The sequence below is a fragment of the Peromyscus eremicus genome, chromosome 17, assembly GCF_949786415.1.
Source record: "Peromyscus eremicus chromosome 17, PerEre_H2_v1, whole genome shotgun sequence".
Lineage (NCBI taxonomy): Eukaryota > Metazoa > Chordata > Mammalia > Rodentia > Cricetidae > Peromyscus > Peromyscus eremicus.
Genome location: NC_081433.1, coordinates 8,257,185 through 8,277,026, shown reverse-complemented (window position 1 = coordinate 8,277,026; position 19,842 = coordinate 8,257,185). Strand labels below are relative to the sequence as shown.

The following is a 19,842-nucleotide window of genomic DNA, read 5'->3' as shown; positions in this document are numbered from 1 at the left end:
AAAACAGTCTCTCCTTCTTCGCTGGATGGTGGTGATGCACACCTTTAATCCCAGCACTCGGGAGGCAGAGGCAGGCTGATCTCTGTGAGTTCAAGGCCAGCCTGGGCTACAGAGTGAGCGCCAGGACAGGCACCAAAACTACACAGAGAAACTCTGTCTCAAAAAACCAAAAAACAAACAAACAAAACCACAAAACCAAAAAAACCCAGTCTCTTTGAATGGTGTTGTGAACACTGGATTTCCATGTGCAAAAGAATGAAGCTACATAATCCTGCACAAAAATCAATTCAAAATGTATCGAAGACCTTAATGGAGGACCTCAAACTTTGACACCACCAGACGAAGGAAGACAGGACAAACACTTGACGCTATATGTGCAGACAAGGACTTCTAGGACGGACTCCAACGCACAGGAAACCACTCCCAGAACCGACACACAGGACTACATGAAGTGGAAAAGCTCCTTCAGAGCAAAGCTGTCACCACTGGAGAGAGAGCTTACCAAATAGGAGAAAAATCTTTGCCAGTTACTCATCTAACAGGGGACTGACGTCAAAATAAAAAGAAATAAAAAATTCAACACCAAAGGAAGAAATAAATCAGTCAATAACTGAGCAAATGAGACACACACTTTTCAAAAGTACAAAAATAATAACAGTAACTGTTCAGCAGCTTTAGCCAAGGAAAGTGATCATCAAAACTACACTGAGATTCCACCTGACCCGCCAGAATGGCTACTGCCAAGAAACCGAGTAACAAGTGCTGAGGACACGGGGAGGCGAACCCCTGGCACTGCTGGTGAGGATGCAGGCTGACACAGTCACAAGGGGGTCAGTGCGGGAGTTCTTTGGGTACCACACTCGTGTGCATACCCACACACATACACGTGCATACATATGACTGAAATAAGTCTGCAAAAACAAAACTAGGCGAAGCAGACTCAGTGGTTGAGAGCACTTGCTGCTCTTGAAGAAGACTGGATTTGGTTGTCAGTACCCACAGGGTGGCTCACAACTGTCTATAACTCCAGGGGATCCAAGGCCTCTTCTGGCCTCAAGGGGCACTAGGCACACAGGAAGTACATATACATGCAAGCAAACACCCAAACACATGAAATTTTAAAAATTAATGCTGGGAATGTATTCCAGGGCCTTGGGCACACCAGGTAAGTGTTCTACCACTCAGCTTATTTTGTATATATTTAGTCACACGCATATTAAGAAATACATGTGATGTCACGAGACACACTCAAATGGTAGAAAGTTACCAGAGTAATATGGGTCAACATACCCATCACCTCTCATAGCCAAGTTACCTATTGCTTTAGGGGGCAAGAACAGCTAACTCAGGGGTGGGAGAGATGGCTCAGAGGTTCCCAGCACCCACATGGTGACTCACAACCATCCATAATTCTAGTTCCAAGGGGTCTGACGTCCTCTTCTGGGCATCCCTGAGCACCTGGCGGGCACATGGTGCACAGACATACATGCAGGCAAAACACCCATACACATAATAAAAAAGTAATTAAAAAAAGAAGAAGCAGGTAGCACGTCTCAGCAGAAACGAGGCCTCATGCTGCACGTCAACAGAGGGGCCCTACCACCCCCCTCCACCCACAGCCTCACTTCCTCCCCCTAATCCAAGCCCAGGTCAATGGCTGTGTTCTCTCTGCACATTTTTTCTGTTTTTCAATTCTATGTGAGACCACACAGTGATGTTGTTTCTGGGTTAGTGTCTTAGCGCAACATCCTTCCTGCTCACCTCCACCGTAGCAAACGGCAAATCTCCACTTTCTTAAAACATATAATTCCCCTAATTTCTTCATCCATTCAGCCACTGACTACTAGAGTGACCTTACCTCCCTTGAGGAGAGCCCCCAAGAGGAGTGGCCGGTCCTACGGCAGCGCCACTTTTGGTTCCCCAAGGGAGCACGCTGGTCTTCCTAACATGCATGAGGGGTTGGTGTGCACGCTCATTAGCAGTGTGCGGGGATCTCAGCTGTCCCACTCCTCTAACAAGACCTTCACAGTTTCTTCTAAACTTTGTCTTTTCTCGTTATGTACACAGGTAAGGTTTGCTTGCCTATGTCTGTGCACCACAGAAGAGGGCATCCAAGCACCTGAAAGTGGAGTTAGATCGAAGGGAGCTGCTGGGTGGGTGCTAGGAACAGGGGACTTCTGGAAGGGCAGTTTTCTCAACTGCTGAGCCGTCTCTCCAGCTCACTCTAACATTTTCTAGATGCCCACTGGGTGTGGGCATCTCAGAGATTATGGTTCACTCTGTTCTGGTCAGTAACAAAACTGCACATCCCTCCTGACCGTCTGCGTCTCCCTTAAAGCCTACAGTGAGCTATTTCCCCCACTGTGCTCTAACACTGTTTGCTGATCTTGTAAGGACCACAGAACGCTGCCGGTCTGTGAGACCCCGAGGGACCTACCTACAGTGGCTGCTGGTGGATGCATGAACATCTACAATACAGCTTTCTTCCTTCAAGGAGACTCCAGGGGACACCATTCCCACACTGACAGGTCTCCTAGTCAACAACCCCACCTCTGAGGCTGAGGAACGTGGGCTCTGAGCCAAAGCCTGCTTTAGCTTAGAACCCTCCATCATCACTCACACACCAAGTATTACTTAGGCATACAGAATAGGGGCACTACGGCCTCCAGGTGACCCCCCTCACACACACACAGGATTTGGTTTCTGGAGCAGCACTTCACCAAAGGTCATCATCCCTTTCCTCACACCAGGCTTAAATCTTCAGAAATGTCACTGTGGTACTAAAAATGGAAAATGAAGTTAGCAAAAAGGGCCAAGAACACAAAATGAGAGGCTTCTCATGATGCCCGTGCCCCTCCACCTGGAGAGATCTCTGTGTAACTGCCACAAACAAGGCCAGGCAAAAATAAACCTGACCCACGTTTGGGGTGCAGTCCACCATGGTAGCTAACATGTCCAAGAACACACAGACATGTCTGGCACACACTATCATTAAAATTTCCTCTCACCTCTGAGACTCATTTTGAGGCTAAAGACACAATCCTCAAGCAGAAAGGAAATGCAGACACACTGTGGGAGCAAGTGATCCTATCAGTAGAGGAGGGTAAGGAGCACAGTACAGGCCACATGTGGAGCACCCAGAGAAAAAGCAGTCTAACACAGGACCCAGAGAGGCAGGAAGCCAGGCTGCCTGCACTACAATAATCTACAGCAGGCAGGCAAGGAGCTGGAGATGCCACTTTGTACCTTAGAACTTCTGGAAAGGGGGATCAGACTACTGTCCAAACAAGAGACAGAGCTCTAGATAAATGGTGCATAACGAAAGGCAGTAAAGGGCCTTGCACAACTCTCAGAAACTGTGGTAAAAGAACCAAGTGCCCAGAAACTGAAATCACAGTACAGACAGTGACTGTCATCCCAAAGATGTTCCCAGCACACACACCAGGATTGGGAAGGGCCCCAAAGCTTAGCACATGTGGACATATTCACATGCACACATGGACAGGGTGGTGACTCTCCCAGGAGCATGTAATCCCTAAGTTACTAGGCCAGAGGAAGATGTGCATGTGCTGAAACCCCTGGGGAAAGAAACTCAAGAGATGAGAAGCATTAGACATATTAGGAAGTCCAATGGCAGAACCCAGGGGCAGGTGTCCAGGAAGGAGCCTCTGACAGGTCCTCAGGGCAGAACGCTGTGGGCAATTCAGAGTCAGAGAGGTAAGAGGGCAGTCACAGGCAGCAGAGAAATCTGAAAACACAGACCACCATATGTTGGTTAGGATGTGAGCAGCTGGAACCTACTTGGCACTGGCAGGAGGGAAGTGTAGTGATGCCACAGACCGTGGCCCCAGGGCCCAACCGCTCCAAAGCCAAGTCACCAGCCAGGAGCAGTGAGCCCACAGTGACACCATGGCATGACAGAGTCTACCAAACCCTGTGCTGTGGTAAGTCAGAAGCAGCCAGGAGGGCTGTGCCAGAAAGCCTGCTGTATCACGTTTACTGCCCAAACAGCTTGGAAATGTAGACTGTTATGGGTTTGATATATTGTTAGGGACAAAGGGGCTCTGAGTCTAGAAGACTGCAAAGGTCAGGTCCATGTATCTGTCTGCTGAGGCTGAATTGCCCACTTCTCTCTGGCACACCAGTCTAGAAGCCTCTGTAGAGACTCACACTTGTAAGACAGTCTCTGTGTTAGTGGGCCACATATGACCAGGTGTACCAGCAAGCCAGAGTTTCCTGTAGAGTTCTCCCTCAGACCTTAGCATTCACACCTGTCATGCAGCCTGTGCACACAAGACCATTTCCATCACGGTTTCTCTGGAGGACACGACAGGTACAGTGTGACTGAAACAGGCCCCTGTGCAGCATCAGAAAAGGGGGGGGGGATGACACAGGGGGCCCTAGGCCTCACACAAGGCTGGGGGGCCACGGTGTCAATCAACGGGTTTAGGAGGAGGACCCGGCAGATTACAGTCCCCCAGGCTCAGCAGCACCAAAGCAATAACAAAGCAGGAACCCCATCTCATCAGAGAGGTACCCCTTCTCTGAGATAGGCCACAGCACTACCAGCCAGGTTACCCATGCACAGAACTCTGTGCAGTGACTTCCCCTGGTGAATTCGTTAGGTTCATGTAACTAAGCCTAGGAACCAGATGAGAGAACATGTGGTGGGATGTGGATGAGTCCTGCGTCCATTATGCTCCAGCTTCTCGCTGCCTCCTGGCCAGTTCCTGCTCATTTTTCAAGATCTGACTCAAGATGCCTCCCAGGTAAAATGCTGTGATTTTATTCTGGCCACACAAGGTACAAGTGAGGGTTGGGGTCCTGCTGTCCACATGTACAGGCACTGCAAGCTGTCCCAAGACCAGGGCACGGTGCAGCGGAAGATCACCTGCCTAATGACTGCCACGGCCCCTGGCTCTAGAATGCGTGTGCACGCGCATGTACACACACACACACACACACACACACACACACACAGAGAGAGAGAGAGAGAGAGAGAGAGAGTGTTCCAATGTAGTGACAATAATTGATTTGATAGGCATTTTACGCCAACAACCAAGAAAACTCATGAGCAGTTTAGAGGCCGTACAACACTCATCATTGGCACTCCTGGGCTGAAAAGCAAAGGCAGAGGAACTCACTAGTGAAGAGTTATTTCAGCCCTCTCTTGAATGGAAACCTACTGCTGCTCCATCAGCAAAGGAACAGAAGGCCCAGCACGCGTTAAAGGGTAGTGTCTGGATGGCACAGGGACAAGAATTCACACGTACTAGAAGAACCTGGGCTCCTGAGCCTCACGGCACCACCTCTACACAAGTGTGTCCACCCAGGCCTCTCTGAAACCTCCACTTTCTCTGCCCAGGACATCTGTCAGGAGCAAGGGCTGCATATCCCACAGACAGACAGTTCTACCTAGGCAGATTCTCCGGACACTAACAGCAATGCTCACCCTTTGGGGAGGGAAGAAGGTCTGGAGTGAAGGGAGACATCACCGTGCATCTTCCAAACATCAGAACCCCAAAACCAGCATCAATGTACAGCATGCATAAGAGTAAGTCCAAGCCACTGCTTGTGAAGTGACGCGACCCTAAGTCCTGGCAGAGTACTGGTCCACACGGGGTGCCAGCCAATCCAGTGAGCAGCACCAACCTGCCCCAAAGCTTGTGCAAAGGCAGAACCTGTGTGTCACAGCTGACAGCAGAAGCCAGGAGTGAACGGAGGCAGAAGTGAACAGCCTGACTATGATACGCACAGCGTCTTAAACACGTAACACGTACCTCTTACATCCTAACCCTCCTTACAGGTCAACTGTAGCTCAAGGTTAGACCTGTGTGCATCTAATCACACACATGTGAAAAGCATGGCGTGGCAGGACACAGCAGAGTTCAAAGCAAACACCAGAGGAGGGAGCATCATTCCAGGGAAAAGGTCGCTCACCTCCACTTCTATCAGCTCCATCTCTTGGATGGAAAATGCTGTGCCCCAAACTCCCGCCAAAGCCGCACTGTCCTGTGAGTGGCACTGAAGCTCCTCTCTTGCACACACAGGAGAATGCTGCCAATCGTGAAGACGAAAAGCACCCACACCTGCACCAGCCACTGCCCCATCCCTACCAAACGAACAAGAAGGAACCAGCCTTGGTGGACACACAGGCCCTGTACTACTACCCTCGTGACCGAGGGTCCAGTGTGTCCCACTATGAGGGGCTGGGACCACACAGGTACCAAGAATGAGGCCAGGACGGGGGGTACTGAAGACTGAGGTCAAATCCTCTCACTTCTATGCCCACACTGAGGGTTGGGGAAGTCACAGCAAGAGGACACAGCAGTGGCCCAGGACCTGGCCCCTGGGGGCTGGAGACAGATAATCCCTGGGCTCCAATATATGCAGAATGTAAACCACCAGAAACAAATGGCATGACTGGGCAAACACAGAGAAGGCCAAATAAGGGCCAGAGGACTGTTCTCAAGACCTCAGAGCCTCTTCTGCAGACAGGAGTCACTTTCCTGGACCTTACTACTAAGAAGAAAAGAGCTGGTTTTACATTGGCAAACAGTTACGAGAAACCAGAAACAAGGAACTCTTAACAGAACCTAGAACCCTGACTCGCCAGTTCTGGCTCCACACAGGCTGTACGTTCATAGGGCCCTCGCCTGACCTAAAGGAAATGTTTATGGAGACAACAGGACCTCTCCACAAGTTTGGTCTTTAGCAGTGGCACAGCATAAGGCCACAGTACTTTGCAGAAACAGCTTGGTGCTATGGGGATGTGGTACTACAGAGACTAGACACAGAGGCAAAGCAACACACACAGAGAGAGACGACACAACCCGGGGAGTGAGCAGGGTACTGGCAGCTTCTTGCTGTTACAGACACCAAGGCTAAATAAAACACACTGTGGGGTCTTGGTAAGGTGGGCAACAGCCTTCCATCTGGCACACACAACTCCGGCCGCACCAGGCTCCCTAAGAAAACAGCTCCCTGCAGGAGCCACTAAAACACAAGCATAAGCCTGAGAAGACATGAACTCTGCACTGGAGCGCGGGGGCTCTTGGGGTGAGGTGCCCATCTCTGGGCAGAGAACACCATGCCCAGTCCCCTCTTCACACTTTCTTGCATTTCCTGACATCTCAAGGCGCTGCAGTGGGCCTTGCACTTAGCAAGGCATCGCACACCACACAATCATCAGCAGACTTACATTTCCAGAACAGGCTCCCTTACCTTTCCCAGGACTAAGATTCTGGTCTATAAAGACCTTTAGTTCTCCGTTGGCTTCAATTAGACTGGCCTGCAGAGAGTAACAACAACAACAACAGTAAATACAACATCTCAAGAGCCACACAGCAAAGTTGTTAACACACCAGACAGACCTACACTGAGCATACAGGCAGAGCTGTCACTCTGGGATGCATCACTCTGGATGCGGGATGGCCTGGCAGTGGAGCCCCGGGGCTACAACCTTCCAGTGGCCACCACAGCTGGAACAGGATGACCTGCAAATCCAGTCCTAAGAAGCCAGGACTGATGGCAGAGGGACATGGTCACCAGATGGTAGGTGAGAGACAGCATGGTGTTTGACGGTCAGCACACACACCAGGAAGGATCTCACCAGACCGCCCGCCGTTCCCACCCTTCTCCAGGAAACTGTGGAAAACATTTATTCCCGCCTTCACCCAACAGGTCAAGCCTGGAAGGGACATCACAGCTAGGCCCCTCCCGGGGGGAAAGCCTGGGTTACGAGGTCAACTGCACAGGGCCACTGGCCTGAGCAGAGGACAAGCGGCAGCAATGGAGTGAATCCTCCTCCAAATGCTCTTCCACGAAAGAAAGCGCTGGTAACAGAGGCGAGGGAGGAGACAGTGGCCAGCGTGTGACACCCGTCCCCTACAGAACAGAAAAGTGAGCTGCCATAAGCTCCTGGAGACAGTGACAGGGCCACATGCATGCCAGGCTGGAAAGCTGGCTGAACCAAGTCATGTGGTTATACACGAGCACAAGCTATCAGGATGAGCAACGCAGGGTTCCAATAAGGCAGGTAAGAGCATCGGGCTACATTAAAGCCAGGGTGGTCAAGTTAGAGGACTAAATCCAGGTATGTAAAGTCCAAGCTAAAGCTAGGAATTAAGACAACACCAGGTAAATCTAAGATACTAGGGTCAGGTGGGTAAAGCCAGGAGGCGCAGGGAGGAATTTAATGCAAGGACGTAACAGGGGTGAGAACAGGTGCCTACAGGAGCCCAGTGGGAACATAGGCCGAGGGGGACAGCTTGCAGCCAAAGCTAACAGACCTGGGCCGGAGTATCAGGCTAAGAGTGGAGGAGTTGCTTTCAGGCATGCTCCAGCACCACCAAAACGAATAAGCAAACACTTAAAAAGTACTTTAGGTAGAGGGCCAAATTGGGAGGACCAAGTTGGGAAGGCCAATAGAGTAAAGCCAAGAGATTAGACAAAAAGGGAAAAAGGAAGGCTAGTAGGTTAAAATGGCAGGAGAACCAAGCCTTGTCTACAAATCCACAAGGAAAGAGCCAGGAAGGAAAGACTCAGTGGACAGCCTAAGCTGGTTAAAGTCAATGAATAAAACCAGGGAAAAGTCCAAGAGGCTGAGGCCACAGAGGTTAGGGTCGGGTGGGGGAGGCCAGTAAGGCGACGTTACCTCTGAGCAGGGAAGGCTGACTGTCAGCACAAGAAGCTGAACGCCAAAGCTGAATGCTTACAGCAGCTAAAAAGAGGCAGGCCAGGCTAACACCAGGTGGGCCGGGCCAGGAGGCCTCTGAGGTAAAGGCCAAGCCCCCCAGGGCCAGTGAGTAAGGTATACAGAATACCAGGTCAGGCCAGGTAGGTACAGCCTGGAGATTTGGAACAGGTCTAGTGATCCTGAGTCCCAGTTTTAGCAATTATAGCTCAGAGCAGTGTTTCCTTCAGGCTCCCTCAGCTCCATGGGCTTAGGAGGAGGGGTGGGGCTCCTGGTACAGCCATAACCACTGCTCCTGTCTCTACCCCCAAGTGTCGCCAGTGTCTGGGTCTGATCGAGTAGGGTAGATTCATCCTCATGCTGGACAAGCAGGCGCAGGGCATCACCCCCTTTTGTCATTCTCTGGCACCTACTGACTACATTGTCCAACTCCCCACACCAGCTTTGTGGGGTTCTTTGGGAGAGCCGCTCTCCAAAGTCAGCACACTACTGCTTTGTAAGTATCCTTCCCGACTACCAGCTGACCACCAAAGCAGCCTGAGGCCGAGCACACTGGGGCAGCAGCTTTTGCTGTTACCGGCAGAGAAGACTCCCTGGACTACGGTGATGCAGACAGACCACCTCTTTCCTTGCCCATTAAAGAGTCTACCTCAACGGAACTCAAGTCTACCACACAGGAACACAACCTAGTGCAGGGACATAGCACTGTGCTGTGCTTGTGTTTCTAAGTTTCATTGGGTTACTTACCACTCACAGAAACCACAGTATAGATCACTCCCTGAGGTAAATGCAGCCGGCATGGACAGGCTACCTAGGAAGTTCCTCGGCTATGCTGCTCCTGCTTCTGGGGTCACACTCAGCCTTGATGTGAACCCACCACCCCAACTCTGGATGCTGCATCACTACAGGGAGACAGCCTAGAGACTCAGGTGGTCTGCTCAGCCAGCCATCTGGCCCCACAGGATCCCTCCCTTCCACTCAGCCCTTGCTTCCTGCAGCAGGTCCCGGAGAGCTCACTGGCCAGGAAAGGCCAGCAGGACCCTCAAGCTCGAGGGTCAGGTATGTAGTGAACGGGCAAACTTTTTCCACAAGTCTCAGTCTGGGGCCATCAAGCTCAAAAGGACTCAGGAAGCAATGGCCCAAGACAGGAAAGAGAGACACAAAGCCCCAGAGGACTGCCAAGTTTAACGTCTGTCACCCACCGTTCCAGCCACATCTGCAAACAAGTGTAATTGTATTCCCCCAAATCCCAAGTAAATCCCTTGCTGACGCCCTGGTGTTCTGTCACTTTGCTCAGAAAGCTGCCATAGGAACTGAACGGAAACCTGAGCCTCGGCCTACCGGTTCACTGACCACCCACCCCAGCGTCTGGCTGGACTCTTGATGCACACCTGTAGCCCACAGGGTGCCTGGAGAGCTCCCAGGACGGGGTTAGCCTTCATTAGTGTGTTCAGCAACATCCCCTAACTCCTTCTGACTACGTGCCAGTCATACCTCCCAGTGTGACAAACAAAATATCTCTAGATTGCAAAATTGCCCTCAGCTGAGAACCACTGGCTTTGGGCATGATTCACGACAATGCTCCTGACAGGTCTGTTTCCCAGAGCCAGCAGTAAATACACAGCTTTATCCTCGGCCCCTTTTCAAGTAGGGGCCTGAGATCAGTAGAGAAAATCTAACCCAAAAGACCCAGCAGAAGGCTCCTGGCCAGCTGAGGCCCACCACAGCTTGCCCCAGGGCATCATGGGCAGAGGCACTCTTTCATAACACACGGGTGTCAACATCACAAAGAAAATGCAAGCTCCCCTTTCCATAGAGGACACTAGAAAACAAAACCACTGAGGGTTCTCCTCACAGGGCCCTGAAAACCAGCAACACAGTCTCTGTCTAGCTGACACTGGTGGCCAGCAGCCTTCTTAACAGAGACCTGACCATGCCAGAGAACTTCCTAGCCCTCCCTCAGTACCTCAGACCAGTATGCTGTAGAAGACAGCCCCCTAGAAGGTCTGCTACAATCTAACATCTGCCTCCCACACTCACTTGCTGAATGCAGCCTTCAAGTAGAGGTAGGACACTCAGGAAGCCGGAGGCCAGGGGATAGCGCCCTTGTGAAGATTAGAGCGCTTACAAGAGGAACCCCAGAGAGCTGCCTGCCCTTTCACCACACAGGGACACGGCAAGAAGAAACCAGAAGAACATACTCCCTTGGAGCCTCCCTTTCTCAATTTTCCTTAATAAATCTACCTTCAATCTCCTTTAAAAAAAAAAAAAAAATCGACCATAAGCCACTAATGAGCAAATCAAATCCGCCTTTGATCTTGGACCTACAAAGACCAGCACTGTAAGAAGTAGATCTCCCTGTATCTTCAATACAGCAGTTCAAAGGGACTGAGACAGACTCCTGGCCTGACTGAACTGGACTCTATGGCACAGGAGCTGAAATGCTAGAGCAGCCTCTGCAGTCAGCATGTTCTCCGCCCTCTCACTTCTCTGGGAAACAGGCAGACTGGTCACAAGAATGCCTGAGCAGCCTGTGGTGGGCAGGGGAGACTGTCTCAGAGGTAGGCATGCCTCCAGACAGCTTCGGAATGTACAGCGTTCAACTCCAAGACAGGTGCTCCTAGTTAAGCCCCTCAACGCACAAGCCTGCCCGACCCCAGAGGCAGGAGGACCACAGATGCATGTACACCGTCACCTTAAGCCCTCGGTTCTGAGGATGCTTGTCGCACAGCACCAGGTGACTAACAGTGGCCAAGTGGCCACTGAGCACATTCTGAAAGGACCTGAATAAGCCCAGCTTTACACAGGGAGGATGCTGACTCTGACAGGAACGCATAGCTATACTCACATGCTCACACTCCAGCTGCACCTACCCTGCCTGGAGGCAATTACGAAGGACAGTGGACCAGATGGGTTGACCAATGGTAAGGACAAGAACCCACAGAGAGCAGAAAATATCCTCAGCCTGCCCTGGAAGAGTCACTGATGCAGACTCAACTCCATCCCATGGACCGTGACACTGCCACACAGCACCCCAACAACATGAGTGGCTGCTGTGTGAACCACAACCTTCTCTGCTTGTCCTTCCTGGCTCTGGGGGGACCTGCTGCAGCTCCCCTCCCCTCCCAAACTAGGGCCACAGAATAGAACTGAGTAGAGGCCAAAGGCTACTGGGGCAGAATGTGGCAAAGAATAGCAATGTCACCCATGAGCACCAACCACTTACTCTACAGGACCTGTGACCTGATCACAGTATTTCCAGGGTCACACCAGGTACATCCAAGGCTATAAAGTCCCAGCTGGCCAGTGCCAATCATGACAGCAGCATATCTAAGGGTGGTAACTGACCCGAGTAGCCGCATGACTCACAAGGTTCCCAGCAACACTCCCACCCCTCTGCCCATTTTCCATGAGTACATCAGACACCAAGTAAGCGTACTGGACTTTGCTCTCCTGCAATACCTTTAAGCTGGAGAACCCAGCCAACTTCCAGGGGGACAACATGAACTATTCTCAAAAAAGAAAAGTATCTGCTGACATTGGCTGGTCTCTTCTATCCTGCTCTAGGCAGGACTGTACTGTAAGAAACAGCAGCAGATGACAATGGCCACAATGACCACGACAATGTCCACAACCACCCCTTCCAGAGAACAGGAATGACAAAAGTCAACTCATCAACAGCAAACACCAGAGACCTACAGGCCATTCTGTTCATTTAGCAAATCTTGTTGGAGCTTGCCAATGGCCATCTTTCATAAACATGACAGTACCGGCCTCAATGACAGCCCAGAATGGTCATCACCGCCATCCTTTTATAAATGCATCGGTGACCACAATCATAGCCCTGCAGCTATGCTATCAGATGCAGACCAAAAGCAGACGTTTCAGTAGGACAGGTGGAGCCGGCCGAGGCACGGGCACTACTCACAGCTGCGCCCCGGGCTCATCCAAGGTGGTTCTCCCCGGGCATCTGCCTTGCATGACTCTTCCCTAAGTCCTTCCCAGTCTACAACTGACTTGTTTTTCTACTGCCCATCTCTCTTCTCTGCAGGACACCTGTGTGATGGGTGTGGGCACTGCCGGACGGTCTGAACACCGACCTCTAGCCGGGAACAATGTTGACTATGAGGTTGGGATGCACGAGACAGTATTCCTACCATGAAGGCCAGGCAGTGAGGGCTTGCAAGGGAAACCTTCTGCTGGAATCCTTTGCTGAGGCTCTCCTGTTCTGATATTTTCTAAGTCCCCCATGTTTTCTTATTTTCACGTGAGTGGATAGGGGACATGAGGTCATGAATACATGCCCTCATAAAAACCACTAGGAAAAGTATTATCTCGGCAGCTTCCTGTTTCACCAGCCAAAACCTGAGAGAAGAGTTAAGAATTAACCCTTCTACCACAACCATGAGAACACAACAACCTCTTCAGGAAACACGCTGAGGCAGGCAGAACCCTCTTGCCATCTTTGGGGATACAGGTAACAAATGAATGAAGTAACACACAGATGTTAAAAACCTATCGTGTCAGAAATACATTCTCAGCAGCAGCTCAATGTGTGGGTGGCCTAAGGGGTCAAGAAGACAGCTGAGGACACCTGGAAAGGAGGCCCCTAGGCAGCCTGAGAGGGACCCTGCAGCAGCCCACTGGATTCTACTGCGAAATCTACTCACTTGTCTGGCAGCTGAGAGGTTACTTTCCCTCAGATGCCAGGACAGACCGACCAAGCTTTGAGAGGACTGTACATGTGCATGGCCTAATTGTGGGCATCCCTCTCTTGAGTGATGCCTCTGTAGACCCCACAGGTGAGGGAGGACTGAAGTAATTACATACCCTAGGGAAGGTGGGCCACTGACCTCACTAGACACAAAATACATGTAAACTTCGGAGCTTGCTGGAGAGCTGAGCCCTAGAAAGGTTGGGCCTGCTGGCTACATGCTAATCTCCAATCACGGTGTCAATATGGCCACCACCTTCTAGCGTTCTTATGAGTCCCGAAGTGACAGCTACCGTGGTCAGTCAGCTTCTCCAAGTGTATGTATATAAGGCTGCACCTCCAGCTTTGGTCAGACGGCCCTGTTCAGGAGCAGCTTTCACAGAGCACCTGGACTCCAGCAACTGGGAGCACACCACTATTGGTCAGCATTCCTCTCAGGGATGTCCCATAATCCTCCTCTCTATGCACTGTTAACCTGAAAGACAGTCCCTCCAACAGCACTGAACAGTGTTAATTCCTGAAACCACACTTGAGTATTCTCCTGACCCGCATGCTGCACAACAGGCCAGGCTGGCTGGAACTGTGCAGCCCTGAAGTGCCTGAGTAGAGTCTGGCACAGCCCCTGTCTGGGAAGGCAGCCTCCTGGGAGCCACTGTCACCTCTGGCCTGTGCCTGCAGCACGGCCTGACCTACCAAGTGGCTTCTGACCAAAAGACCTGGCACAGGGGAGCTCTGAGCTCTGCATCCATGTTCTTCACTGAGAAGTTGCCTGATTTGATGCCTCAGAAGAAACCGAGTGTCCCCCTGACAGTCTGAGGGACAGAACCCCACAAGGAAGTAGGCCAGGGAGTCCTTCAGGCCACCCCACCCCAGCCACACTCCTGAGGCAAGGGATGCTGCAGATTCTGGGTAACCACAGGGCCCAGCCCTCTGAAACACCTCGGTCTTCATCAGGGTTGTGCCAGAGCAGCAAGCCACAGCCATTATTAACACAAAGGCCACCATATCTGGAGCAGATTGCACGTTCATCTACCAAGCATCACAAACATGCTTCCAGCAGACAACAGCAAGTGGAAGTACAGGGCTGAGCAAGGCCAACCTGCAACAGCAGAATAAGGACAAGGCGGTTGCTAAAGAGCATAAAATCCACATGCTGGGGTCGAAGGGAGGAAGCCCACCCGAACACCCAAATGGCACTGAGGCCCCAAGGCCTCCAAGAAGCTGTCCTGCATGGGGACTCCAGACTAGACCTTGCAGACACCTGAAAACTACACGAAAAAGCCAAGACCCCAGGACACAAGGCTTTGCTACCAAGGCCATGACCACCTGCTGAGAAACAAAGACATGGCCTCTACAAATGTGCCTAACAAATAAAATCTGGCTGGGGGTGCTGTGAGATGTCTTTCTGTAGGCTGTGAATGTGTGTTGCTATGACTGGTTAATAAAGAAGCTACTCTGGCCTATGGTGAGTCAGGTTAAAGCCAGGCAGGAAATCCAAGAGAGAGACAGGAAGAAGAAAGGCAGAGACAGAGGAGACACCAGCCTGCCACCCAGGAGCAACATGCCAGCAGACTGGTAAAGTCACGGAACATGTGGCAAAACATAGATTAATAGAAATGGGTTAATTTAAGATGTAAGAGCTAGCTAGCAAGAAGCCTGCCACAGGCCATACAGTTTGTCAATAATATTAAGCCTCTGAGTGATTATTTTATAAGCGGCTGTGGGACCACGGGGCTAGGCGGGACTGGAGAAAACTTTACAACTACATGGTGAGGGGGGGTAGAAACAATATTTGAAAATGACAGAAAATTGATGAAATAAAAATTTCTCATTAAAAGAGACTCGTAGCTGCATGGTGGTGGCACACGCCTTTAATACCAGCACTCAGGAGGCAGAGGCAGGTGGATGTCTGTGAGTTTGAGGCCAGTCAGGTCAACAGAGTGAGTTCCAGGACAGCCAAGGAAGGCTACACAGAGAAATCCTGACTCACAAAAACAAACAAAGAGGCATGTAAATGCTTGCCCAACTCCTAATCCCCAGCACTACAAAAAGAACCATTAAAAAATACAGAAGCCAAGCACAGTGGCATAGACCTAAAGTCCTCACTATTCCAGAAGTGGGAGGATGATCTGAGGCCAGGAGTTCAAGGCCAACCTTGGCAACATGGAAGAGATGATCTCAAAATAGAAATGGAGAAAGAAAGTGAGCTCTAATCCAGGACCACATCAGACAACAGCCACTCCAGCTCCTTCACCTGAAAGACAAGTGAGTGGGCACGTGACGAGGCCAACCTGAGCGCCTCCAGCAAACGATGCATGCTAACATCTCAGCCACCAAGAGACAAACTGAAACCAGTGCTACCAACCTACACTCAACAATGTGGAGATACCTGCCAAGAAGCGGGACAATATGCAGGCATTATCCTTACAAATATGGCAGGAGGGACCAGGTGCAAGGGCTCATGAGCCGCCGTCTTGTCAAGGCCCACCAACACCCATCAGTACACAGCAGACCTGTGTGAACACTGAAAGCTACGCACAGGACTGAGGCACAGCTCAACAGCAGAGTGTTCATCTACTGTGTGTGAGGCCCATACTTAGTAACGGGAGGGGGAAAAGTCATTTATATTATAGCCACAGGGAAAAAGAAAAAACAGCTAAATGATGGCCAAATAGCTTCCCCAAGTCTGGGGAGGTGGCTCAGCGGGTAAAATGTTTGCCATGCAAGCCTCATGACTTGAGTTTGAATTCCCAGAACTCACCTAAACGCCAGGCATGGGAGGACATCCGTGTAATCCTAGCAGTGAGAGGTAAAGACAGGAGGACCCTTTGCACCTAACGGCCAGGCAGTAAGCTCCGGGTTAAGTGAAGACTGTCTCAAGAAATAAGGTGGTAAGCCAGCAGGCATAGCCACACACGCCTTTAACCACAGAACTCATGAGACCGAGACAAGTGGGTCTCTGTGAGTTCAGGGCTAGCCTAGTCTACATAGTAAATTCCAAGGCTACATAGTGAGTTTCTGTCTGAAAAAATAAATAAAAATAGGGTACAGAGTAGGAGAAGAGGATATCCAATGTCGACCACTGGCCTCTACCTAGGTGAGGCACAGACATGTGTATGCATGCATACACACACACACACACACACACACACACACACACACACACAGAGAGAGAGAGAGAGCTTGTATGAAAGTCTTTTAAGATTCAGGGCTGCTGACAGATGGTGATGGCGCACACCTTTAATCCCAGCACTCGGGAGGCAGAAGCAGGTGGATCTGAGTTCGAGGCTATCCTGGTCTACAAAATGAGTTCCAGGACAGCCAGGATTGTTACACAGAGAAACCCTGTCTCAAAACAAAACAAAACAAAAACAAAAACAAAAAAGAATCAGAGCTGCCTTTCATAGCACATTTTACTCAGACAAAATACTTTTACAAACAACATAATCAGTAAAAACATGAGGGGAAGTCATTAATAGCAGCAATTTCTAAAAAGAGCTAATCACATACAATCAGACTACATGCAAGGACTCTACAATCAAAACCAAAACAACCATGGAGGTCAGAAGCTCAAAAATAAAGACCAACTTGATTCAAACAACAGGCAAACCCTGTTCACAAACAAGAACCATAACTGAGTAAAAGGCAGATATCTGATGGGAAAATGCAGACAATCCATCCTCCTCACCATCACTGGAGGAATTCTGCAGGCCCCCAACGATGAACTGGTGTGCCCCTGACCGTCCCCTCTCTCCACCCTTGATCCTTAACCTGGAAATGCTGCTTCCAAGAATCCACAGGAAGTCAAGCCCCATTCTACAAGGACATCTATCAAGTCTTGCTTAAATCAAGGCACACTACAGCAGACAACGTTTGTGTCACCCCCATGGCAGATGACCATGGCCATCCTAGGAGCAAGCGCTTGTTCACATTCTGGGGTCAGGACCTGGGTCAGGTGTGCAGACTCTGCCTTGTGGCTGGGCCTAGCTATGGAACCCATTCAGAAAGATGAGCCCATGCCTCATAACCTCATTCAATACCTTCCCAGCTCTATCACCTTTGGGAGAAGGTTCTAGAACAGGAGAAACCAACAGCCCAGTGAGAGTGGAGTCAACAAGGACATCTACAAAGAACAGGCAGTTGGGGAAAATGATGTAGATATAGACCCATCTAAATGTCAAACTTGGGAAACCATGGGGAGTCCCAGAGCTGCCATGTGATGATAATGAACGGCTGCTAACTGCCTTGGGTTGTATTGCCAGGTTTTTTTTGTGGGGGGATAGGGTAAGATAATGGAACCCAAGTAGTTTCCACCAAGCCACACTTGGCCACATTTGAGCCATGCATGCCTTGGATATTTTAAAGAGTTATCCCAAAACATACAGCTACTTGATGGCTACTCTAAGACAAGACAACAGGGATATAGGCCACCAGCACAATCTCTCAACTTCTGTGTATCTGTAAGCAGTTTTAAACCACTTGGAGAAGGCTAGAAAGACAGCTCATTCAGTAGTGCTTGCACAGAAGCATGAGGACCTCAGTTCAAGCCCCAGAACCCACAAAAAAGACAGGTACAAAATCTCAGCACCGAGGAAGCATGCAGGTGGACCCCTACTCTAAACAATAAACTCCAGGCCAGTGAGTCTTCACCTCAAAAGACAAGGGAGATGCCACCTGACAAACACCCAAGGGTGACCTCTACACACATGTGCACAAATGTTCATAAGGACACAAACACATAGGTGTACACACGCACTATTAGAGCCAATAGTGAGAGTACACATTGGTAATCTCAGAATCAGGGCATCAGGGAAGTGAGACAGGTGAACCCTGAGCTCAAACCTCCATAACAAGACCCTATCTCAAAAACAAAACAGAAATAAAGTAAGTTCCAGAGAGTATTAACCACCTGTTTATATTTGCTGCCATGAAAAAGCCCAGGTCAAAATGCTGGATAGCACAGCAAGAACAAAGTGTGAGAGCACTGGGGTCAAACCGCACACCACAGGCGTATCTGCACACACCTCTGGGGTTGGCCACACACAGCCCGGGGAAGGGCTGCAGCATCACCTGCTGCTCTTGCAGAGGACCGACCGCCATTTGGTTCCCAGCACCCACAAGGGCATCCAACGACCTCTTCTGGTCTACACAGGCACCAGGTGTGCACATGGTGTACATACATACATGCAAGCAAAGCACTCATACACATAAAAATCTTTGTAAAAAGCATTAAAAAAAAAAACCCACACGGCTGGCATTGATACCGTAACAACCTCGGCAACGACTCCGGATGCCCCAGCACTGACTGGCCTTTCCGATCCCTTCTTGTACCATCTGAATGCTGAATAAGTGGATGAAACACTTAGGCTGTTTCTCTTCCTAAGGAAGGGCAGGACTCCCAGCATAGCAAGATCTGGTAGGGTGTGGATACACGAGGAAGAAGCTAAGCCATCCACTGGTGACCACAGGGTCCATGGAAACAGAGGCTCACCTCCTAGAAAGAAGGCAGAAATGTCCGGAGTAGGGGGGTTGGGATGGGGGTGTAGGTTTAGAGAGAGCAAGTCAGCATGTCCAGTGAGTAGTAAGAACTGGACAAGCCAGAAAGACTTGGAGGGCTCTGAGGAAACGCCCAAGGCAGTTCTCACCCCAAATGGGCAGCAAAAATCCATGTTCTCAGGGAAGAATCTAAAACCTTTCAGTGAAGATTAGCTGACAGATAGAAGATAAACTCAAAAAGTATTTGTGAAGATTTGAACTTTCCAGAGTCTGGAGAAGGGAGAGGAATGGGCTGGCATATCAAGAGCAGGAGCCACACATGCATTCTGAAGGAGGTTAAGATGCAGAGGATGCCAGGATCAGGGACAAGAGGAGTGGTCAGCAATGTACAAAGGACGGCCCTTGAAAACAGTCAGGGCTGGAGCTATAGTTCAGTGATAAGAGCACTTGACCAGCATGTCTGAGGTCCTGGATTCAATTCCTAGTTCTACCAAAGAAAAACATCATGTAGGGGGTGGTGGGAACAGCCAGGCACCATCCCTCACAAGCATGTCTCTGCCACCTTCTCTCCCACCCGCAGACCCAACGCCAGATCAGGAGACCCCGGTCAGTTTCTTTGGCAGGACATGGCCCCCTTCAGCACTGTAGTGCTCACCTGTAGGACAGCAGTGTTCACGTCTTCTTTCTCCCTCAGGCCCACCAAGCCCAATGTCCCGAATCACCTTCAGTTCTGCTGCCCGTGTATAGCTGGGTTCAGGGCTCCCTCCCAGCCTCGGCCCTTCCTGACAAGATTATGTGCATTCAGGGTGTCTTCCTAGAGAGGCAGATAGGCCACAGACTCTGCGAGAGCCTCAAATCAAGCAATTTCCTGCAGGCTCCTAACTCCTGCCAGAAGACACCAAATGATACTTCATTACACAACAGACCCAAACGCACA

At 50.4% G+C, this 19,842-nt stretch overlaps 1 protein-coding gene across 3 annotated transcripts in view; it reads right to left on the bottom strand.

Moving 5' to 3' along the window:
- Tfdp1 (transcription factor Dp-1) overlaps positions 1-19,842 on the bottom strand; it is a 43,616-nt gene that overhangs the window by 15,623 nt on the left and 8,151 nt on the right. For all 3 annotated transcript variants that reach the window (XM_059244505.1, XM_059244506.1, XM_059244507.1), the window contains exon 3: positions 7,225-7,291. In XM_059244505.1, the coding sequence (XP_059100488.1) occupies positions 7,225-7,291 (67 nt within the window). The remainder of the gene's footprint in view (positions 1-7,224; positions 7,292-19,842) is intronic.